We start from the raw sequence: 24996 nt of genomic DNA on the forward strand, positions 1-24996 counted from the left end.
TGCATCTTTATGACTTTTTTTTTTTTTTTTTTTTTTTAAGAAAGAAGACAGTTATTATTAATATGAAAAGGAGGCTTCATCAACCCAAATAAAAGGAAAAACTAATGATGGAACATTCTCCATCCATACAACACAATTAGGAAAATTAGCCGCTAACTTGGCTAAACAATGTGCCACTTTGATACCATCCCTCCTTACATGAGAATAGGATAATTCTATAAAAATTACTTTCAAAAACTCGCGTGTCCTCAACAAGCAAGCCAAACCCAGCCCAGCCAGGACCGGTTCTGTAGTCCTAAAGCATCAGTGATTACTCTCGAGTCCCCCTCCACAACAATTCTGTCCAAACCAGTTTCTGCAGCAAATTCTAGCACTCAGACAGCAGCCAAAGCTTCGATTTCAGCTGCCTGATATGCTTGGTTTAGCCTTTGGGTTAGGGAGGCGAATACTAGACCCTCATTTTGAGTTCTAATCTGGTTCCTCTGGGTCCATATACTCCAAGCAAGCATTGAAAACAATTCTGTGCATTTATCATTCCTGAAAATCCAAGCCGTGAGTTCCCCAAAATTCTGGAACGTTACCTGTGAGCGAAAATCCCAGGTATCCGAAGCTCCCCATCTCTATGACTTGTGGGTCTAAATAATGCCTAATTAATCAAAATATTACATATAAACAGAAGCTGAAAAGTAAAAACGGGTGACAGAAATGATGTAATGTACCAGGCAATCTTTCAGTAAGCCCCTAATCAGATGGGTAGCTTGGCAATGTACTCATTTCATTGTGAGGATGAAAAAGCACCATCCCAAAAAAAAAAAAAAAAAAAAAAAAAAATTCCCTATTTGTTTTTATATTTTTAAAGATTTAATCGCATTCTGAATGGTGAAATGCAGAGCTTGCAAGGTGTTATGGATAGCAAAATTTCGTGTGACAAGAAATTAATCTATATCTATATATCTAAAAGTTGAAATGTTGAGCCACCTCATCAGCCACATCATACTCTTTTTCTTTTTCTTTTTAAATCATTTTTCTCTTTATGATTTATTAATTTTTTTATTATATAAAATAATTAAATACAAATCATGGACAAACATTATTATTCATTGGATACAAATATTTGACTATTCAACTACCTAAATTGATTTCAACTTTTTGTTTTCTTCTTTCTAATTTCAAGTAATTTTTAAAATTGAATAAGTCATTATCTTTTTAGTGGATAAAATTAACATTTCAAGTGTCCCTTCATTTATCTTTTGTTATAGTGTTTCCTCTTCCAAAATTTCAGTTTTTCACAACCTTATCTCTCTCACACTCATACATTGATTATTTATTTTTAAGTTTTATAATGTTATATATACCAATACACATTTTACAATCACCCATCATCTACAACAAAAAATTTAGCACAATACTAATTGTTTTCCATATTTTTCAATTAAGTTTTAGTTTTCACAATTTTGAGAATACATCAAGCATTAAGTGTCTCTTCGTTTATCTACCGTTATAGTGTTTTCTCTTCCAAAATTTCAGTTTTTCACAACCTTATCTCTCTCTCACTCATACATTGATTATTTATTTAAGTTTTACAATGTTATATATACCAATGCACATTTTAGATACCACCGCGCATCATTGGTGCGGTGGTCAGTCCACAAGTATAAATGCTTATGGGGTGTGGGAGGCAAGAGTTGAGGTTCAAGCCTCCAGAAGGAAGTTTCACAAACATATACACTTAGATTAAGTTAGAGTGAAATTTCTATCTTGTATCAAAAAAAGATACAATCACCCATCATCTACAACAAAAAAATTAGCACAATACTAATTGTTCTCCATATTTTTTAATCAAACTTTTGTTTTCACCATTTTGAGAAGACATCAATTATATTTGTTTGAAACTTTCAAAGTTAAGGCAACCATGGGAAGACCATTGAGGTAAACAAAACGCACAATAAAAAATGATTTGCTTTTTTCTTTTTAGTATTCTTGCATTTTTTGAAATGATTATGTTGGTTTCCTTTTCAAATTTTTCAATGATGTCGACTTTTGTTATTTTTAATTGACTTAGAATTGTTAATGCAGTTTTATTTGGCCTATTATTGTTGTGGAAATTCCTAATGTTGATATGAAACATATTGATAATGAACATTTTTTGTGCTTATTTGTAGAGTGTCAAAAAGTCAAAAAGTATTTAGTATAGTTGCATCTCATGTGTTTGGTAAAATTTCTTTTAGAAATCTTATGCATCTTTCTCAAATTTGTTTATGATTTTTATTTTGTTCATTCTACTACAAATATTAGGCATCTCCACCATTAAATTTTTAGCTAATTTGAGCTTTCTTGGTAAGCTTTTACTTTGTTTAGTTTATCTTCTTTAAGGAAAAAGCCAAAAAGAGAATAAGACAAAATATAATTTACTCTAGAGTATCATTATGCTATTAATATTTTTATGTATAGATACTTAAGAAACTTGATTAATTCTTTCTTAGAATTCCTATTATCCTTACGTCTAGCCTCTTAGATTAATTTTTTGGGGTTCAAGTGATAGCCTAGCAAGATTCTTTATGGTGTCCCTTACTTGTGATTCAAACCCCACCATCCCCCCTCCACCACCATCTACGTCTCTCTCTCTCTCTCTCAATATATATATATATATATATATATGAGATGGGTTCAAGTTACACCTAGTGTAACTCTTCCTTTTCTAAATCATTGGATTTAAGTAGATCCAATAGTCAAAAAAATACACTCATTAATGCTGATATTCTGACAAAGATCTCATTTATTATCCTTATTTATAACATTCAATACCTATCTCTAATCCCAAAAATATGTATATTTTTCTCTTTGCTCTCTCTTTCTCATTCAGTACACGTTTCTCTCTCCTCCGTTGCTCTTCCACCTCCATTTTCATAAGGTTCCACCTCCACATGCACATAGAATCTGATTTTTTTTAATGAAAGACTAAACTTTTGGCACTTAACAAAGCTTTTTGGTGAATCATATATATATATATATATATATATATTTTTGTCTAATCTATAAATTTAAGTATTAATTAGCTATTCTCTGTGGAGTGGTTGGAGAGTGAAATTAACTGTTGGTAATGCCTATTTGGTTACTTATGAAGGTCCCACTGTGCTATCTTTTACTCTCCACGCCATTGCCGTTTTGTTGAAAAAGGCTAAGGATTGGATTGGGACTGGTTTGTCTTGGCCTGGATAGAGCTTCCCATGCTGACATAAACTCCATTGTTTAGAAAGTTCTTTTGACCACCTGATCATGGAGTAAATTGTTTCTGTGTGCATGTCATTCTAATCATGTACTTCAAGAGCAAGGCAACAATTCTCTGGTAGAGTCTAAATTCTATACTGGCCCTGAGCAAAGACTCTGATTCAGCAAGAAGTCGTTTGATTCAGATACAAGTATTTATGCAATGTAAAAACTTGTTGATTGAAAAAGAGCTGCTGTTATGAGATTCTTGTGGATTCTGATTCAGCAAAGGTGTCTTTTGGGTTATGTTTGATCTTGATAACTGATAAGAAGCAGGAATTTTTGGCCATTATCTACTCCACATGATGCTTCATGTGCTTGGAGGAAGACTGTCTGAATGGTGAATTGCAGAGCTTGCAAGGTGATCTTAATCGCAAAGTTTTGTGTGATAAAATGAGAAATTAATTATGTCAATAAGAAAGTTTATAACATAGCAAATAAAGAGGTTACCATAACCTCTTTCAAAGCTACCCTCCCTTAAAAGTTTGTCAAAGCTAGATTTATGTTAACTTGGTAAGAACGTTTGATAGCTTTGACTAAATAAGAACGTTTGTCAAAGCTATCATCATTACTCCACTCAATAAGAACGTTTGTCAAAGCTATCAAGTTATAGTCTACTAGTTTAATATATGGAATACTAATTAAAAAAATAATAATATATAATTTAGTAGTCTATAAACATTTTTTTTAAAGATGGTTAAAAATATATTTACTAATATGTTGTCCCAACAAACTCAAGGACCCCTTCAACCTTTAAGAACTTAGTCCTTAGGGAGGTACCAACTCACTAAAGGTGCGGTTTTTTTTTGGTAAAGGGGATAAAAACAGAGAAACTACACAAGCAGGAACTCAGTAGGGCAGCGCCTACTGACATACAGACCAGCCAAGTCATGGCTTAGAAAAGGAAGAAGCTTCACAGGGGGATAGTAAAAAAAACAAAAATCTTCGTTCTGAGCTGCACCCTTTCTAGCAAGAAGGTCAGCGCATCTATTAGCCTCACGGTAGCAATGATTTTGAATTATAACTTAGATTCTATTGTTAGTCTATTGATAACTTAGATTCTTGATTATAATTTTGAATTATAAATTCTCAATCTTTGTTGGTTTTAACAACATGAAGATAACCCAAAGGTCCAACTTTAAGTTTATAGCAATTACATGTTTGATAAAACTTGTTAAGTGACAATAAATGATATCTGTAATGATTTAACAAAACAACTTCTTTTTTTTTAGAAAAGATTTAAAAAAAAAAAAAAAAAACCTTCAACATAAACATATGCTTAAACATTAACTTGTGTTTTAAAAAAAATATTAAATAATCTTTTATGTTTATTCCATATGTGAACTCATTTTTTTTTTTTTTTTGAAAACATTTTGGGTTGGAACCAAATTTGAAATACACTTTTTTTTTTTTAATCTAGTATGTATAGACTATAGAAAAAAGTTCAACAAGAAGAAAAAAAAGAGAGTAAGACTTAAGAGGATAAATATTTTATATGTTATGTAGCCTATACATAGGTTTTTTTTTTTTTTGAGAAACAAACTTATAAATTTTGTAACAATTAATTAATGAGATGGGTTCAAGTTAAACCTAGTGTAACTTGAACCTTTTATAAAAATATAGCATTAAATGTTAATTGACTTACACCTCATTTACTTAATTAATAGCAATTTTGTATCTCTCTCCTTATTTATTATTTAAAACCTTTTACATATATTCCTTTTTTTGCCAATGACTTTACAAATATATTTGCAATACTTAGTCATTCCGGGTATATATATATATAGTTTTGAGTTATCCATAAAGTAAGCATGATGTTACTTTTTTTTTTGGGGGTGGTGAATTATCACGTCAATTGTTAAGCCTAAACCTATGATTTGAATTTTTCTTCCTCATATTGAATGAATTTAAAATAAAATAAAAAACACATATACATAGGATTTGAATTATCCAAAGATCATATAGCTATAAATAGATTATTACTATTTTTAATTGTTAATGTTGTCAACTGATCAGATTTGAATATATATATATATATATATATATGATCAGGTCCAACTGTTAATTCAATTATAAATTTACACTGAATCAATTTATTCAAGCATTTGACTTCTATAATCAAACAATAAACTTGGGATCCGGAAACCAAAAAAGGAAAATAACATGAGTATTACAGACTTAGGCACATCCAAAAAAGAAGAAGATGGAATTGCAAATATAATTGTAAAGTCATTCAACAAATATATATATATATATATATATTTATGTTAATTATTATTTGAAAAACTTATTATTTAAAACCTCATTAAACAGCACTTAGCCATTTATTTATTTTTAAGGAGACAGGATATATATTCACAATTGATAAAACTATAAGAGTATGACCGGCTTAAATAATAAATAACAAAAATGAATTTATCTAAAAGGTTTTAAATAAAAAGAAAAGAGTAGTACGAACTCAACCAAAGAATATATATATATATATTGCAAATATATTTGTAAAGTCATTGGCAAAAAAGGGAATACATGTAAAATGTTTTAAATAACAAATTAGGAGAGAGAAACAAAATTGCTATTAATTAAGTGAATGAGGTGTAAGTCAATTAGTATTTAATGCTATTTTTTTAACCATTAGATCAATTATAAATCTATGGTTTACAAATGGTATAACTCTTGTCAAGTTACACCTAATGTAACTTGAACCTATCTCATTAATTAATACTTAATAAATTTATATAACATAATTAATAAATGAGAAATGTTAATGAGTGTCTTTAGGGTACTGATTAAGAATCCAGTTAAAAATAGTTTTTATGGAAAAAAAATTAATGTTTTGACAATGTTTTTTTATTTTCCATAAAAGTGATATCAAAACTTTCTTAAATTTGAATAACATGAAACTTAATAAATTTATATTTATAATTAAAAAAAAGAGTAAAGTAACCGACAATTCAAATAAAGTAGTAACAGTTATAGTTTCCCTCTCCAACCACTTCACTCAGACAACCTAGTTCCAACTTCCCACTACTATAAACAATTCTCTTCTCTGTCAACAACTCTCTCTCTCTCTCTCTCTTTCTCTCTCCTAAATCAAAATCCAACACAGCCTACAGTTACAGTTAAATCCCCAAACCCTAACCCCCAAATTTTTTAGCAAATGAAAAAAAATCACAGTCCTTCGTACCTAGATCGAAAATGGTTCATGCCTTTGCTCACCATTTTTGTACTCTCTCTCATCCTCGTTCTTACGCTAAGCCTAGGCCACGCGAAGTTCTCTTCAGGAATCGATGACCCACCGCCGAAATTCGCAGCTCTGGACCGGAATTTCGACCGGTTAGGGCTTCTACCGAAGCTGCCGAGTTTCGCGTACTCGATATGGGGTTCGAAAGGGGACGTTTCGAGCGTGAAGAGGCTGCTTGAGGCAGTGTATCACCCTAGGAATTACTACGTGTTGCATCTTGATCTGGATGCTTCGGATGCGGAAAGGTTGGAGCTTGCGAAGTATGTGAAGTCGGAGAGTTTGGTTTTTAGGGAGTTTGGGAATGTGATGGTGGTTGGTAATGCCAATTTGGTTACCTACAAGGGTCCCACTATGATGGCTTCTACGCTTCACGCCATTGCCATTTTGTTGAAAAAGGCTAAGGATTGGGACTGGTTTATTAGTCTCAGTGCATCGGATTATCCTCTCGTTTCGCAAGACGGTAATTTTGGGCTTAGTGCTTGATTTGATTTACATTTCAATTTGATAGTTATGCTTTGTAGTTGTTGATGTTTTTGTGTATATATATGATTTGTAATGCACATAGTTTTGTGATGTGGGTTATGTTTAATTGTGCAAGAAAAAAAAAAGGGTTTTGAGTGGTATGAGATTCACATTCTAGGCATATATGTTGTTCAGATTTGATTTTGCTTGTTATGTAGTTGTCGGTATCAAATAGTTTGTAATGAATTTTATGAGCACTTGTTGCTGATTGAGATGTCTCGCTTTCATGATAGATTGTAATAGAGTGATTTTTGTAATTTAGTGATGTGGGTTATGTTTAATTATACAAGAAAAATGAGTTTGGAGTGGTATGAAGATCATATTCTAGGCATACATGTTGTTCTAGTTTGCAATCTTATTGGCTTTGCTAACATTTCTATATATTTTGTTGTTCTAGATCTCTTGCATATTTTCTCATACTTGCCTAGGGATCTGAACTTCCTTGAGCACACAAGTAATTTTGGATGGAAAGAGTGAGCATGCCATTCTTGCTTGATCTTGTCTCTATAGATATGGGGATTATAATTTCTTTCTATGCTTATGGTGTATGACACTTACTGTATGCTTGCTTGCAGGAATCAAAGAGCAAGACCTCTTATAATAGATCCGGCCTTGTATCAATCAAAGAAATCTGGTGTTTTTTGGGCTAAAGAGAAAAGGTCTATGCCTGCTTCTTTCAAGTTATTCACAGGTACTGCTTTACATTAGCCTTTTACCAAATTATTTATTCGGTTATTTGAGTATCCTTTTGTGAGAGACTGGAAAACTGGCTCTCAGAAAAGGTACACCTTTGTTTCAGGTCTATTTTAATATGATAAGTGTAAAATATGAAAAACAGTGCTCTCTGCAAATATTTTCAGCTGAATTTATACAATCCCTTACCAAGTCATTCCTATCAAATATTAACAGAGTTGCGAGGTATGATGGTACAGTTCTATTAATATATTAGCGAAGTTCTTGAACCAGAAAACAAAGTTTAAAACAATTATCTGTAGTTATCTAAAATTTACACAACATCTGGTTATCCTTGGACTTACTTTTTGGATTCTGGGCTTTGTATACAGCCCCTTTTACCCTTCTGTCTTAATCATTCCTTTGAACCACAAAAGCATGAAAAGTGACTTTCTTAAGACTGTGTTTAACTTAATTTGTGGCAGTTTTGAATATTGTGTAGCCTGGAAATTATAAGATCAAGTTGATACTTAAGATTGCTTCCACAGAATTCTTACATCATTTCTTGAAGGAATGAAATATCACCAATCACCAATCATCATTCACCAATCATCCTTAAGATTGCTCTGGCAATCCTCTTCCAGTTTGATTAATCCTTGTATCATGGTGTTGATTTTCATCAATTGTAACTCATCCATTAAAAGAGGAAGCGGCATTGTTCATAATATATTATGCAGTTCTTCAACTTTCAATACATCAAACATGATTTTGAACTGGAAATTCCATTTGGAGATGACGGAAATGGATGAGGTTGTATTTATTGGGAATTGACAAAGATGTTCTGTGTGTGTGTGATTTGTATGTTGGTAAATGGTTGATGCTTTAGATTCATTTTACTTCTTTATCTATAACTTTAAATGATCTTATTGATCAGGGTCTGAATGGGTGGTGCTGACAAAATCGTTTGTTGAATTTTGTGTTTGGGGATGGGATAATCTCCCTCGTACTTTGCTCATGTACTATACAAATTTCCTTTCATCCCCTGAGGGCTACTTCCACACTGTTGTTTGTAACCACAAGGACTACCAGAACACAACTGTAAATCATGATTTACATTATATAAAGTGGGATAACCCTCCAAAGCAACACCCAATTTCTCTTACCCTGGAACATTTCAATGACATGGTGCAAAGTGGTGCTCCTTTTGCACGTAGGTTTGCCAAAGATGATCCAGTCCTCAACAAAATTGATGAAGAGCTGTTACGGAAATCAGATGGCCATGTTACTCCTGGTGGCTGGTGCGTTGGGAATTCTGTTTTAGGTAAAGACCCTTGTGTTGTTTATGGGAATCCAAATTCAGTTAAACCGACTGTAAATTCTAAGAGGCTAGAGAAACTCATAGTGAAGCTTCTTGATTCAGACAATTTCAGGTCTAAACAATGTAAATAGTCTTCCAGTGTCTCAATCTTTTCATCAAATTTTTTTATTCATCCTGCTATGGTGGTTTGTTACGCAGAGAACTACTTCATTTGTGGTAAATTGCATCTTTGCAGTTTTACTTCTATTTGTTATTTTCTTACACTGAAACTGTGAAACAATTGCTGTCAAGGGGCATTGGATCACTGATGATAAGATAGCATTGCATTAGTGAGAGGTTGATGTATATAATATTGTTGAGTTAAGAGATTGTCTGTCAATGACTTCCAGATTACCTCAGTGTGTCATGAATGGTATTATGTCCATGCTTTACGAACCAAGTTATGAAAATTAACCTTAAAAGGCACAGACTAGGATTATTTTGAGCCTGTATGCATTTTAAATGAGCACTTCAGCACTAATGGGCTGGTTAGGAAATTGGAAGCTGCCAAGTATTGTAAACATGACATTTATATATTCTGAATGTAATAAACAGGTACTTTTCTTTGGTGTTAACCCAACATATGTAGAAACAGATAAAACACGTCTCGATGGTTCTGGAAATTCAGACTGTAGAGTGAAAAATTTCCTCCCTCTAGATCTATCTGAATGTTGAATAAAAAAATCCATCTCTCCCTCTCTCTCTCTCTCTCTCACACACACACACACACACACACACACACAAAGCCAATTAATAGGGAATGCCTTATGCTCATCATTGTTCCTGTAATTTGATCAGTGTTCTTTTATCTTGGAGTAATTTGTTTCTGTTTGCATGTCATCTTGATCATGTACTTAAAAGAGCAAGGGGTTTGACTTAGACAATTCTCTGTAACATACCTGAAATACACATTTGTGCATACACACTTTTTTGTGATACGTGTGCAAGGCTTGCATGTCAACAATAATGTGCACTTTAGATCAGATTAAAATTGAAAAGAAGAAAAAGGGGTAAACATTTCATGCATCAGCTAAGATAATATTATCTCTTGGCTAGGGATATGATAAATTGCAGGAAGAATCCTGTAATATAACTGGCCAAATGGCCTTGAATATGTTGAACTCCAGAACATTAGTGGTAGTAGGTCCCGACATTATATAAATATTGGGTTCCTGGTGATTGAATAGGGAGCTGCCAGTTAGACATTTTGGTTGCTGTATGCGAACTTGAGTGTTGATATTAATGAAATATGTTGATGCTCATGGACTGAGTTAGTTTGATATCAGAATGTTTGGATTGTTACCATGGATGTCCCGATTGGGGACACAGAGGTGCCAACTGGGTCATTGGCGTTACCCATTGTATAATGAATGTGGAATACAGTTTAGCCAATGTATTCACTGAAGTAAAACTTGTCAGAGCAAAATCTAGTGAAAATTTCCTACATGGGGATATGACTTAAGTGGCCCTGATCTGAAAAATAAAGTGACCATCTGAGCTTTTGTGCTTTGTGTAGTCTTAGTGAGATAAGTTCTTATGCTATGTAAAGATTTGTTGTTCGAAACAGAGCTGCTGTTATGAGGTTCGTAGATTCTGATTCAGCAAGTCTTGGGTACTGTTTGCATTGGATAACTGATAAAAAGCAGGAGTCTGCGACCGTTATCTATCTGCAAGATGCTTTATGTGCTTAGAGAAACACCGGCTGTATTAAGATTCATCTTGAACCCCTTAGTACCCTTGGAATAAGGTTATTGAAGAAGGTTGTTTCCTTGACGACATGTGTAGTAGCTGCTTGACTTTTGGAAGAAGCTTATTGCCCTCTAACAGGTTCCAATGTGCTCTGGGAATTTGGCATGGATGAAGACATCTAAGCTGGATGTGTTAGTGGAAGAGCATCAAGAGTTCCTCTTGATATTGCTTCTGAACCTCTACGGTTGATGTAAACCTGGTTTGGATGCAACTGAACATCCTTAAGTCACTCTTTGTCAACTGCTAGAGAGACTTTTGATTGAAACAGTATTGTAATCGGTATTTATTAATTGCACATGCGCCTGATGGGTTTTGAACCCATGACTTCACCTTCCATTTTGTTCTTACAAGGAGAAAGGTCATTTAAGCCATTGCTCACTGGCACTTTGACTCTTTGACATGTTGGTAAAGAAGCTAGCAACTAACCTTAGCCTCATCTTTTGTGTTTCTCAACTACTTTTGCTTGGAATGTATTTTTCATCTATGCATTTTCATTAATGTTGAAAGCCAGTCAAGAACCATTTTGAGTTGCCAGGAGGAAGCAATCACAAAGCATGATGAGCTTGATTATGCTTCCAAACTTCCAATCACAACTTATGTCCCGATATAAGAGATCATGTTATAACTTTAAAGTGCATTGTATCTAGCCAGGTCATATGCTGATTCAAATTTCAGACTTACTGGAGGCCCTTCAATCTTATTGGAAAGGTTTAGTGAAAGATCCCATTTGTAAATTAGAGAGCTGGATAATCATTCATTCACAAGATTGTTTGATTAAATACCAGATCCAAGATTTGGGGCATTAAATAATGCCTACTCTATACCTATAAAGATAAGCTGAAAATTACCATATTTTAAACGGTGAAAATGATGTAATGCACATAGGCAATATTCTCATTTGATCCCAGTTGGGTTGGGTAGCCTGGCAATATTCTTTTGAGGATAAAAGGATGCAAAAGCACTGTAGTGGAGAACATAATCTCACAACAAGATCCAGCATCTCAAACCAAAAATTCAAATCTTCCTGCCAGTCTGGTTTTTTATTTTTTAAAGTTTCAATCGTATGCTGAATTGCAGGGCTTGCAAGGTGTTGTCAATAGCAAAGCCTCAGGTAACAATATGAGAAATCAATTATATTGGCAAGAAGTTATACAACAGAACAAATTCTACATCTTTTATTATCATTCTTTTCAAAATTTGGCACTGCCAAAGTTTAAAAATTACAAACTCATTAACAATAACAATTTCGCTCTTAACCACCCCCCTCCCAAAAATAAGGAAACAAGGAAAAAGAAAAAAGAACTGCTATCACTCTTCACAGTTAACCAAGTTTTGCAATTTTCTGCGTATTTGTGTGTAATTCCAACAGGCCAAAACTCATCTATGATATCTGGAACTTGTAAAGGATGACCTTGAAAAGTTTTAACTTGTGGATCGGTATACAGATACACAACCTTGGTACCACCATTACTTCTTCAAATCCTTTGATGCTGAGACCCAGTACATATCTCAAAACTGATGGTGTTATCTCAGTTGTCTGCAAGGTAAAGATTGAAACTAAGATTTTCCACTAATCAAGGCAGATCTCTTCCTCAAGTATCGTGCTCCATATGCTGCACTAGAACCCACTGTCGTTGATGCCACTAACCAACTGCACGGAATTAAATGGACTTGAGTTATTCAACATTATCAGATTCAACATTCAGACCAACAGAGTAGTGGCTGCATTACCTCAAATATGTGATGTATGGCTGAGTTTCCTGGGTTCCAAATTCTGGTTGAAGAAGAGCTGCAGCTACTAAAACCAACTGGAAAACTGTATTAACCTGTCAAGAATAGTACTCCTTGTTAATCAACCTGACAGAGTTTAAAATCAATCAACCTAATTGCAAGCTTGCTGTGCTAATTATCTTTTTGTACAGTCTGATATCAGCAACAGGCTTGCTGTGCTAATTATCTTTTACTACAGTCTATGATATCAGTTACACTGCTGATCAAAATGCTTTTTAGAAATTTTGTGCTTAACTAACTAACTAAATATTTCATAAAAAAATTCATCGGAAAATAGGAAGAGCATTATAAAGCTTTACTAGTTTACTAAATAACCTATTCCATAAAATCCCAAATCCCAGACCACATTGCTAAACATAGATACACCAAATATATTAATGCATGCATCATAAAATCCCAAATCCTAGACCACATTGCTGAACAAAGATACACCAAATATACTAATGCATGCATCATATAATCAGGCTTTTTAAATTTTTAAAAAAAAAAAAAAAAACCTCAAAGCTTACCTTGCTAATGAAAAGAGGCTCAACTTTTAGGGGACGGGTACCGTCAAGATTGATGAAATCAAACCAACTTTTCCACTGAAAGAAGGGAAAACTCGACAATGCCAATCAACATTTCAACTTGATAACTAACAGACTGTAAATTGAAGAAAAAGGTGCCCAAAAAAAAAAAAAAAAGTTCCTATAACACATGATCTCAAAATACGCTATATTACCTCCCAACCCAAGCCACTAGCTCTTTGATATACTGCACCACCGACAAGGAAGACATCTCGCAACACGACGAGTCCAACAAGTCCAGCTTCACAACGCAAAAACCAAATATGAAATTCATTTCCCCCAAAACATATACACAAGATGATGCATGCAGATCAAACTTATGTGCTCCACAGCAAATTATTATAGATGCAAATATCTACCGCCATGTGACATCTATTAAACAAATTAAATTCATTTGTAGTGTTAAGCCATGCATCTTGAAACAGAAGGATAAGGACATATTGCATTTTGATTGGTAAGTTACACATGCACCCTATGGCTCTTCAACCCTTGACCTTACCCTTCCATCCCATTATAAAGGGAGGACGAAGTGCCATTTAAGCTAAAACTCATTGGCATAAAGGGCAAAATTTTAAATTTCATCTGTATTAAATAGGCACTAGTTCAAGCAGCAAATTTGAAAACTTAGTAATTTTTAAATTGGCTATGTAAATTAGTGACATCTAGTTTTTTAAACAGTGGAATAAGCATAGCAGGCAGACATCATTACATTAAAAAAGAGAAATTGGGTGCTAAGAATAAGAATGTGGAACAAAAGTATAGAGTGCTTATCTTGCTAAAATTAGATTTGAAATTGCTTAAAGATATATTATATATATAAATAGTCCAGTGATAATCACCCAAAAATGTAGCCCATTACTTGACTCAAGCAACCATTCTATGTTTCTGCTATACTTATATTGGATAATATCAGCATTGTATGTCTGTGCGTTTTTGAATGTAGCCTATTTATTGGACTCAAGCACATCCTCTTCTATATTTTCACTATCCTCCTTATGATTAATAATATTAGCATCTTGTGTGTGCATAGCTAGTGGGGGAGAGGAAACTTGTCATAGCCTAATATAATATGTTCAAATGCAAAAGCAAGACTATGTGCTTAAACCACTACTATTTCACTACCAAAAAATTGAGGGGGAGGGACTATGACCACTTACGGTGCAGAAGATCCATATGTACCATTGCCAAAGCAACAGATCCAATAAGAACCTGTATCAAGAAGAGGGAACAAAAACATAATTCAGCTACAGGGAAGACTAAATGAGCCAAAAACAACCTGCAACGAGCAACTGGCCAATTATACTGAGCTCAGAAGGAAGAAAGGGCTTGAACTTTTACCTTGTCAGCAAGGGGATCAAGGTAGGAACCCACTACAGAATTAATTCTCATCTTCCTAGCCATGTATCCATCTAGCTACATGATGAATGAAGAAAAATAAAAGCATTTAACGTCTCATTTTGGTAAAACAAGGATTTGCTTCCATCAATTAAAGTAGTAAGCATACTAACTAAAATATTTCCAATAAAAATAAAATATACGTGTCCACACCCAGTCAGATGCCCCAGAGATAGCTAATCCAACCAGTGCCGATGAATACCACTCATTTGTGATCATCCTGCATAACGATTGTTAATCACATTTCCAGTAAAAAGCGATTAAAAGTTTAAACATTCATTTTAAAGCATAATTAAAAATTTGAGGACATAAGGGCAATTATTTTTTTTTTATTATTATTTTTTTTTTTAATTTTATAAGTAACAAAAAATTATTGAACCAAAATATAATCACCCATGTACACCAGCCGTGTACACAGGGAGCAGTACAATCAATCTTTCAAATTACAATGCTCAAGCAAATCTAATAAAGAATAACAGGGAGGAGAAATAAAAACCTAAAAATATTTGGATAATAATTATCAGTTCTTATAGGACCACACCATTTGCCACAACTCTTGTCACACTTTAATTACATGTGTGACTGTGATTGATGAACTATCGCTTTCAAAATTCACATGGACCCTTCACTTTTTTTCCACCACTCACAATCGCACATGTTAGGGTTGTGGCAATTGTTGTGACACAAAAACTGTGCACACAGACTTTCTCAATAAGTATACAAGGGAAGACCCTAGCTAGAGAGTACAATCAATTGTCCAAGTTAAGAACATCCAAAAGTTGCAATAAGTAAAAAGATGAATCAAAATCTGGGATAACCTACGTTCAAGAGAAGCAAGATTAAAGCAACAACAATTTGTGGCAGTTCCACACCCTCCAACATTCTACTGTTTTTTCTCCCAAATGAACCATATCAATTACTATTAGAAAAAATTACATTACCACCTATATGGTCCTTGCTCTTCTCAAATTCCCATTCAAGATCTTAATTAAAAAAAAAAAAAAAAGGTTGTACATAGTGCATGAGCTCCCATTTTTGTGGGCTTTGGGAGAGGTCACGGTAGTCAACCTTACTCCCAATTTTATTGGGGAGTCTGATTCATAGACTCGACCCATGACCTAGTACTTTTGGTCGAAGGCACTTGCCATTGCAAGAAGGCTTGACCTCATTCAAGACCTTAATAATCCAACCATTAATTAGGCCTTACCAAAGTCATTCCTATCAAAGAACAAGCTGACTATAACTCCCTAGTATCCGAACAACATCTGACCAAATGTTTGATAGAGTCACCCTCTTTAAACATACATGAATAGCTACCATTACAATGGTCCCTTATGCAGTTCTTTGAAGTAAAATCAAAAGAATAGCGTGCAATTTAATCCCCCATTTTAGTGTTCATCTCGTCTCACTCAATATACATTTTTTTTTATTCATTTTAAGTTGAGGAAAGGGGATTTGAACCCTGAAAGTGTCCATTCGAATTAGCAGGAAATTCCAAAGGTCATTGGCTCATTTCACACAATATACTTGTTACTAAGTAAAAATGTGAATTCACAACTTTAAGCAACACATTGATCAAAGCAAAATATCCCTTAATTTTTTTTATAGTTACAATTCAATGGGAAGTTGCCAATTGAGCCACAAGGCTCTTAGCAAAATAACCCTTAACTATCTAACATTAAACCATCTAAAATCAGAAAAAATCTTCTCATTTCCTCATCTACCCACACAAGCATTTTCACTGATAAATACAAAAAACTCAGGTTTTTAACAAAACAAAAAAAACCCTCATATCAAATACTCAAATTTCCCATCAACCAAACAGAACGTAAATTATCAAAAGAAAACATACCAACCAAGCACAGGACCAGAAATCAATCGGCCCATAGAGATCAAATTGGGCACATTGACAAAGCTCTCCAAAAACCCATCATCAACTGACTCTCTCTTCTCGACCCTATAGTCCAGCAAAGCCTGGCTAAACTTAGTGGGAAAAGCAGTGGTAGTTCTGAGCAGGTGAAGATTAAAAGCCTGCACCTTACGGCGGAAAACGACGGCGTTTCCACGGAGGTAAAGAGGAGTGGCGGATTGAGAGAGTTTCCACGGAGGAAAAGAGAGAAAAAGCGGACCACGAAATGGGGTTGTGACCCATTTGGAAAATGGGGTTGAAGGCAAACGAAAGAGAGGGTGAGAGAGAGGGAAGTATTGGAGTGTGATTGTGGGGTGGCTTGTGGCTGTGGCGGTGAGAGAAGTGAGAAAAGACCTTGATCTTTGTGGGTTTTTGATAAGGGTTTTGAGAGACCTGAACAACACCATTATTGTTGTTGTAATAACATATTATAGTTTGTGATTTGGGAAATTCTTTCTGGGTTTGGTTTGTCTTTTTTACATGTGTGTTTGTGTCTGTGTCACTGTGTGGGGGAATTAGGGTTGGCAAGGTTTTAGGGAGGTGTGCTGGAAGAGCCAGTGACTCTGACTTTTGGGGTGACATGTGGGTTTTATCTAAAAGGTCCACGTGATGGCTTAAGGTGGCTTCAAAGTCGTATCCCACGTGGATGGCTTAAGGTGGGGTCCTTATCCATAAGTTTTCATTTCGTAATTAGAATAAAGTTTTGAGTTACAAAATTTGTTGTAATCTTCTTCTTCTTCTTCTTCTTCTTTTTTTTCTTTTTTTTTTTTCTTAAGAAAAAAATTGGTTATAACCTTATACTACAACCTTACATCTTATTCTTATATGCTTCATACTTGTAAAATTTTAAGAAAATTAAAGATCAATAGCTATGTAATCAATAAATTGTTTAAATTGCAATTTTTTGTAGTTTAAAATTATGCATAAAATATATGACAAATAATATCTGATTGATACACAATTTGACATGTGTATTAAGAACGTAAAGAACATATAATTCAACAATTAGATTTTTAAAATATGTAGTAATGTTTATTTTATTGAGTAAGGTTGTAACCTTAAGTTACAACTAATTTTGTAGCTAAACTTTATCCTTGTAATTATTCATTTGAGAAATGCGAGAAATACAAAAAAAAAAAAAAAAAAAAAAGTCAACAACTTGCAATATTGTGAGTTGAGTGTGAGGGGTCAAGTGGTTTATCCAACATTTTACTTCCGCTAATCACAATCAACCACTTGATGACGAGTTGTGGACCTTGTGTACTTAGCACTTTCTTTATTTGGTATGCTTAATTAAGGTGAATAAAAAAGTGAGGGAGAGAAAATATAAAGGAAAACTAAAAATGGATCATGGGTGTATTTGGTTTGGAGAAAAAAGAGGTGAGGAAATGGTGGGACATGGCCATTTTCTATCTGAGCCCATCAGAATTTAATCCCCTCAAAATTGAGAGAAAATGGGGGAGAAAAGAAAGGGCCAATGTAATTACCCATTTACCCCTAGTCCTCCCCCCACCCCCAACAATATTTTTTACATTGATATTTTTTTTTTCTTTTTCCATTTAAGTTACAGTTTTTACTTTATTCTTTTTACCTTAACTTTAGTTTTTTTTTTTTTTTTTTTTTTTTCCTAATAAGATATATATATATATATATTAAAATTATTTACTAGGGACAAGAGAGTAAATTTATGCAATTTACATTTTTTTATCATATCTTTTTTTCATTTCAACTAGATAAAAAAGTTTTTCATCACTCCATTTTTTTTCCACCCATTCAACGAAACAACATGAGGAAAAACAAAAATCTTTTCTATCCCCTCATTTTTCCATTCTTTCTCCATTTTCTATCTTCCCACTTTTTCACCGCTAACTAGTCGGACTCAAAATGTGACTATCGAAGAAGTCGTTTATGTGTAGTTTAGTCAAGTTACTTTTTTTAATGAGTTATGTGATCTGTTTGAATGATATACATTTATATTCTTATAATTCATGTATTCAAAAAAGATATTTGTATACCGATTTGAAACCAAACTTTGTCCTTTTTTCTTTGAAAGCAAATAATAATTGATCTTAAATCACATTCATGCGGGATGAATTAAATTTTCAAGATTGGTTCATTTAATTATATCTCAAATGTGAGTTGAGTTTGAGTTTATCATCAAATTAGATTAATGTTTAAGTTTAACTTATTTTCTTATTGACTCCAGAGGTACTTAATTAAATTATTTTTTCTTCATTTACAATATATATCTTGACTAAAATATTGTATCATTTCAAATATATGCTATTAATTAGTACGTAAATTATAGTTAAAATTATATTATTTTGAGCTAAATCTTTAATTTTTTTTAGAACCATTATTTGAGTTAATTTAATAAATTATTTTGCTGTGAATTTATAATAATAAGATCCACCAACCTTATTTTGTTAAAAATGTATAATTTTCAAACTCTGTATAAAATATAAAATTTTTGTCAAATTCTTTATCAAATAAAAAAAAATTTTAATAATTTTTATTTTGAAATGTACTATTTATATTATCAATATATTACAGACAATAATTTAAAAGTGTATAAACTTCACTACAAATGTATATAATCTAACTTTAATATTTTATACAGTATATTTGTAACAATATACATATAAAAAATTATATGTACTTACATTAAGCCTCATACTTACAAGTACAAAGACATAAACACATTGTTATAATATTTGAATATGCCTTTTTGATAAATAAAGAAATATGAAGAAACTTTTTCCTAAGTTGGGCCCAAGTTTTAAAATAGCTATGAGTGGCTCGATTTATTATTCCTACTTTTATATGTGAAATTATTAGGTAGTCTAAGAGTATACTCCTTCCCTCTCACATTAGGATGTACCCCATGGTGAGTGGGATTCACTCCTGTGTGAGAGGGAGGGAGTATATTCTTGGAGTACCCAATAATGACCCATTTTATATCTGTCTAGTGCCCATTATGAATACTATTTTTATTGTACACAAATCACAACATACCATCTCAATAATTGCCAAAAAATAGAAAAAGAAAGTCAATATTAAGGCTTATCAACCACAATTGCACTCGACAGCACTAGCTTGTTGACTCAAATGGCGGTTGTTTGGTACTAGGTTAGAATTTGGATTATAGGTTGAGTGAAGGGGTGTAGGTCCACTAGTCATCATAAAAATATAGTAACTTTGTCCTAAATTGTTGGTCTTGTATTATATTTTAGGATATTCCAAAATATTGTCCTATTTTTGAAATTAAAACCACTAATTTACTAATGTTCCTATTGTGTCCCTATTTTAATTTAATGAGCATTTAAATTTTTTGAGTTTTCTAAACAAGCCTAACAATTTATTTAGAATCCAAATCTTCTGTCTCATCTTTCTTACTCTACCCCATGGTCCACCAATAAAAATTTGCCCTATGTACATCTATTTAATTCAAATCTAATTTTCAGCATTTTATTATTTAATTTCCTAAAATAAATCAATTTTTTTTTAAAAAAAAACTCAAACTATCCCCACTAGCCACCACCACTGCTCCTCCACCACCAACCTTCGCCGATGCCACCTAAAGGAGGTCATTAACGTCATCAACAGCCACTCACCCCTGTCGGCCTACCATACACCACCACCGGTTGTCAATTGCCAAAAATTAATTAAAAAAAAAAAAAAAACACATCTCCCACCAATCACCACTAGTCCACCACTCTTGTTTAGCACCTCCAGGAAGAGATGGTGACACCATCACTACCACACTGCCGCCATGTCTAGGTACTAGCCATGGATTTGAAGAAGAATGGTGGTCATGGATACCCACCAACAAGATGTCACAAAACTAATATCAAACATGGATTTTGAAGACAAGGAGGTGGTGGTGGATGGTTGTTGATGTCATCGGCGATCTCCTCCTAGTAGCATCGACGAATTTGGTGGCTGGTGGGGATTATTTGAGTTTTTTATTTTTATTTTTCTTCTTTTTACTTTTTTGTTTTTGATTTATATTAAGAAACTGAAACAATAAAAGATTGAAAATTAGATTTGAATTAGATAGGTGTACATATGACAAATTTTTATTGGTAGAGCATGGGGTGGAGTAGGAAAGATGGGACAAAAAATTTGGACTCATTTATTTAAGAGTAAAATTATATCTATTTATATAAGAGATAAGACAATAAATAATTTTCCCTTTAAAAATTGTGTTTTCGAAACAAGACCAAAAGTTTGAGACGTAAGAAGTAACAAAAATGGTTGATATTTTTTAGTGTTTTCAGTAGAGACATTGCGGTCCAAATCTTTCCTCACTCAACTATCGAATTATCAATATAAATAAATACATACATATATATATATATATATAAAATACCGTGTGATCATTAAAAATGACATTTTACATGTACTTTAAGATTACATGACCTATTTGAAAGTTATATAATTTATTTAAATCATTGAATGGGTTATGTGATAAAATAGAAGTAAATTAACACACTGTAGCATAGTTTAGAGGATATTTATCCCAACCGGTTTGCAAGAGATTTTTATGCATGAAATATTGGCATTGGCCATTAGAGGAGAAGAAAAAGTTGGTTCTCGAGTGGCAGGAAAGTGTACGCGTCAGTTTCATTCAACAGAACAGCCTTAACAGCTTTCTCTCTCTCTCTCTCTCTCTCTCTCTCTAGACTAAATAAAGCACTATATATGTATAGAAATGTGAATGGATTAACTATAGAAATCAATAACCATAGCAAAACTGACATTCTAAGTTCTAACACTCCTAATATTGTTCCTCCCGACAAACAGGAAAACCAGTTCTGCCACAGTAACGTCGTTTTTTCAGTTTCTCAAATCTTAGAAAGAGCTTATTCTCTAAGAAAATTTCATAACATTATACATAGAGCTTATTCTCTGCTCTTTGTATAATATTTCATTTTGAGTTTGATATTGAGTTCCGTTCCTGAAAAGGGTGTGATTAAGAGTTTTGATAGAGTTTGTAGCAAAGGCCGGTTGGTAGAAGATGGACTGCTTCAAGTGTAGAGCGAAGCGGCCTTTGGTTTGGTTCAGGAGTGGCAGAGGCAGAAGGGAATATGATGCCCGACAAACATATGCATCCATGGTTTCAACCTTCTCAATGAAAACAGGTAGCATATATAAAATAGACTTTATTAGTTTCTTATGTAGTGTACTGTGTTTAATGCACCTTTGAAATGATTATTATGAGTTTTTATTTATTTATTTTTGTGTGAAGATTTATATTCCTATTACTTTTTATTGTATAGCCAAAAGATAAAGTTGTCTCCTTGGACGTGGATCACATTTGAAATTGAGCGTGTCCGTAGTATTATTGTTTCTATTTGGTGCTAATGCGTTTAGCCCATTTGAAATTTATCAGGAGTTTTTGGAGGAAAATTTATATTTCATTTTGCCTTTTATTGTATCGCAAAGAATTAAAGCTGTTTTTTTAGATGTGGGATTCCCATGTTGGGAGAGGACCGCTATAGATTTCCCTATCCTTATACACTGATCCATGCAAAGATTTCCCTATGAGGCTATAACATATATCTTTCATTTGTTGATAACTTTGCAGATTGCAGTAAAATATAAATTATTTATTTGTTAATTCAAATTAAGTATTTTATTTCATTTTCATGCCTCATGGAATTTGGTTTTAATTTTGATGAGGTTCTACTACTTTTGTTTTTGGCATTTGATTAAACGTTCTCAGAAATTTTCATGGACGGAAAATGCTTATTGATGTGAATTGAAAAAGGATCATGTATAGATTACGTAGTGTTATTTTGAAAAGCCTAAGAAGTTAGAACAATGATTGAGTTGAAATCTGAAACTAAAGCTTCTTTTCATAAAAGTTGTGAGGGTTTGACCTTATATATAGTGTTGTATACATTCATAAGCAACTTTTAATTCTATCTCTTATGATTCTTAATGCAGTTGATCAGAATTGTTTCAGCTGAATTTTTGAACCATGATTGTGAAAACTCGGCAAATGACTCTTACATAGGCTTTGTTATTAATGTGCAGGAAGCAGCAAGCATAGGAATCTTGCTCAAGAGATACTGAAATTAGGACATGCAAGAATTTCTGCTCAGGTCTTCACATTTTATGATTTGGCTGCTGCAACTGACAACTTCAATCCCGATTGTCTGGTCGGCGAAGGTGGATTCGGGAGGGTGTACAAAGGATACATAGGGAACACTGATCAGGTCTCTCTCTCTCTCTCTCTCTCTCTGAGACACACAAGAGTGTCATCCTAAATTATCTTTGGAGTTTCATGCTTGGGTTTATTATATGCAGGTTGTGGCTGTTAAGCAACTTGACAGGAAAGGATTGCAAGGAAGTAGAGAATTCTTTGCAGAGGTTCTGATGTTAAGTCTGGTTGAACACCCAAATCTTGTTGATTTGATTGGCTATTGTGCAGATGGTGATCAAAGAATTTTAGTTTATGAATTCATGGCCAATGGATCTTTGGAAAATCATCTTCTAGGTATGCCTAAAAAAAGTAATTCTTTCAACTTAACAGTATTAATTTCATGGACTCTTTACTAGTATTGTCTAATCAATTGTAATGAAGGTCTTGATAATAAAACTAATTAGTTTCTTTAATTCTTCAGAATTACCTCCAGGTAGGAAGCCTCTGGATTGGTATACCAGGATGAAAATAGCTGCAGGAGCAGCTAAAGGACTAGAATACTTGCATGACTTTGCCAAACCGCCAGTGATTTATCGTGATTTTAAAGCATCTAACATATTATTAGATGAGGAACTCTTTCCAAAGCTCTCTGATTTCGGACTCGCTAAGATAGGTCCAACAGGAGGCAAGGACCATGTGTCTACAAGGGTGATGGGAACCTATGGCTATTGTGCACCAGAGTATGCTTCAACAGGACAACTGACAACAAAGTCTGATGTGTATAGTTTTGGTGTTGTGTTTCTGGAATTAATCACAGGTAGGAGAGCTATTGATTCAGCAAGAATGACTGAGGAGCAGAACCTAATTACTTGGGTATGTTCATAAGTAGCACTTAACTCTGCAAATCTTTAATATAACTATACTTTTGTAGGTGACTAAAATCTTTCTCCACTAGGTGGTTAGAATAGATTGTTCCATTAAAAAATAAGTTACCATGTTCTTTGAAATAACTTTGATACTCTTGTTTTCACCTTTGCCTAATCCCTTTACAGCATATAAATCACAAAAAGACAAAACATTCCTCCAACGGACTTACAGTCTAGGAGTATTCATCCTTTAGATTTTTTTAATGTTCAATTAAATATGATGATCTTTACAATTTGTTAGAATTATGAGGTTGGAATTCATTTTCTATCAAGAGCTTGGTAAAAATTTCTATTTTCATCCTGCAGGCACAGCCGCTTTTTAGGGACAGAAAGAAGTTTACATTAATGGCTGACCCTTTGCTAAAAGGAAATTACCCTGTAAAGGGTCTTTATCAAGCTCTTGCAGTTGCTGCAATGTGTCTTCAAGAGGAAGCTGACACCCGACCTTTGATGGGTGATGTTGTAACTGCTATTGAGCATCTGGCAATGCCAAGAGACGATGAGAAAATTGCTTCAGATTTATCAAAATGCAGTGGTGCACATGCTGAATCTGTGAGAGAAGAAAGTGGCAATAGAGAGAGAGAGCTGTAGCATCAAAGGGACTGAAGCTCTTGCAACTAACTGCAATGTGGAAAACAAACCCATGGTCTAGAATTTGATATATAAAGATATAAGCTCCTCTGTCACAGTCCAACAATATGCAAGTTGTTCAAAGTGTAAGGCCTGCTACTACGAATGTCACCCTGTAGCTGTATCTAATTTAGCAGTTCAATTGATGAAGTAGACGTCATAAGTTCAAATCTTATCATATAAAAAAAAAAAAAAAATCATAAATCCTATCATTATTTAAAAAAAAAAAAAAAGACGGAACTGAAATTGTAGCTTCTATATTTTATCATAATGTGTATATTTAACATGTGAGTACATTGTAGACCATTTTCCTGGGAAGGTTCATATTGTCAGCATCCCTTGTACCTCATATAATGCAAGCATCTAAAAATGTGTATTGTTTAGTAACCTGAGATCACTATCACAATAATTCATGCCTCATGAAACATCAGAATTTTCATTATTCTCTGAGAATTTAGGAAAAAAAATATGGAGCCTAGAGTTGTAAAATTCCAAGCCCCATAAAAAAGAAAATAAAATTCTAATCTCCTAATTTCTCAATTTTTATACAGTTAAACATTAAATGCTTCCTTCTAAATTTTATCAGGAGCTTCTGCAATGGCAAATGAAAACTATTCTACACTATACATTCATTTATGTTGACATGCACGTTAGTCCAAAAATATGAATGTCTAAAACATATTCTAGAAGTTTTGTGTCCGTGTCCAGTCCAGTATGCTTTGCCGCATTCTTGTTTAGATACACTTCAAGAACATCCCATCTCCTCCAGTTGAAATGCCGAAATCAACGTAATCAAAAGGGTTGATTTTATTGAGAAATC

At 33.5% G+C, this 24996-nt stretch overlaps 3 protein-coding genes across 3 annotated transcripts; 2 read left to right on the top strand and 1 right to left on the bottom strand.

Annotated features, from left to right (window-relative positions):
• The first annotated feature begins 6255 nt into the window (after positions 1-6255).
• On the top strand, positions 6256-9413 carry LOC126727124 (beta-glucuronosyltransferase GlcAT14C). The gene is made up of 4 exons (XM_050432634.1): positions 6256-6968; positions 7428-7503; positions 7606-7721; positions 8637-9413. Exons 1-4 carry the CDS (start codon positions 6425-6427, stop codon positions 9149-9151), a joined length of 1251 nt encoding a protein of 416 aa, XP_050288591.1. The 5' UTR covers positions 6256-6424; the 3' UTR covers positions 9152-9413.
• Positions 9414-11915: 2502 nt separating this feature from the next.
• Positions 11916-17034, bottom strand: LOC126727125 (cardiolipin synthase (CMP-forming), mitochondrial). The gene is made up of 8 exons (XM_050432635.1): positions 16413-17034; positions 14714-14780; positions 14504-14578; positions 14323-14374; positions 13321-13406; positions 13109-13183; positions 12540-12634; positions 11916-12459 (listed from the first exon to the last, which is right to left on the bottom strand). Exons 1-8 carry the CDS (start codon positions 16874-16876, stop codon positions 12366-12368), a joined length of 1008 nt encoding a protein of 335 aa, XP_050288592.1. The 5' UTR covers positions 16877-17034; the 3' UTR covers positions 11916-12365.
• Positions 17035-22504: 5470 nt separating this feature from the next.
• Positions 22505-24417, top strand: LOC126727126 (probable serine/threonine-protein kinase PBL23; the record flags this gene model as incomplete). Its single annotated transcript, XM_050432636.1, has 4 exons — positions 22505-22693; positions 22785-22974; positions 23102-23493; positions 23853-24417. Coding segments are annotated over 4 exons (1056 nt in total), but the record flags the coding sequence as incomplete, so codon positions are not given.
• Between the last annotated feature and the right edge of the window lie 579 nt (positions 24418-24996).

Source organism: Quercus robur, chromosome 5, assembly GCF_932294415.1.
Source record: "Quercus robur chromosome 5, dhQueRobu3.1, whole genome shotgun sequence".
Lineage (NCBI taxonomy): Eukaryota > Viridiplantae > Streptophyta > Magnoliopsida > Fagales > Fagaceae > Quercus > Quercus robur.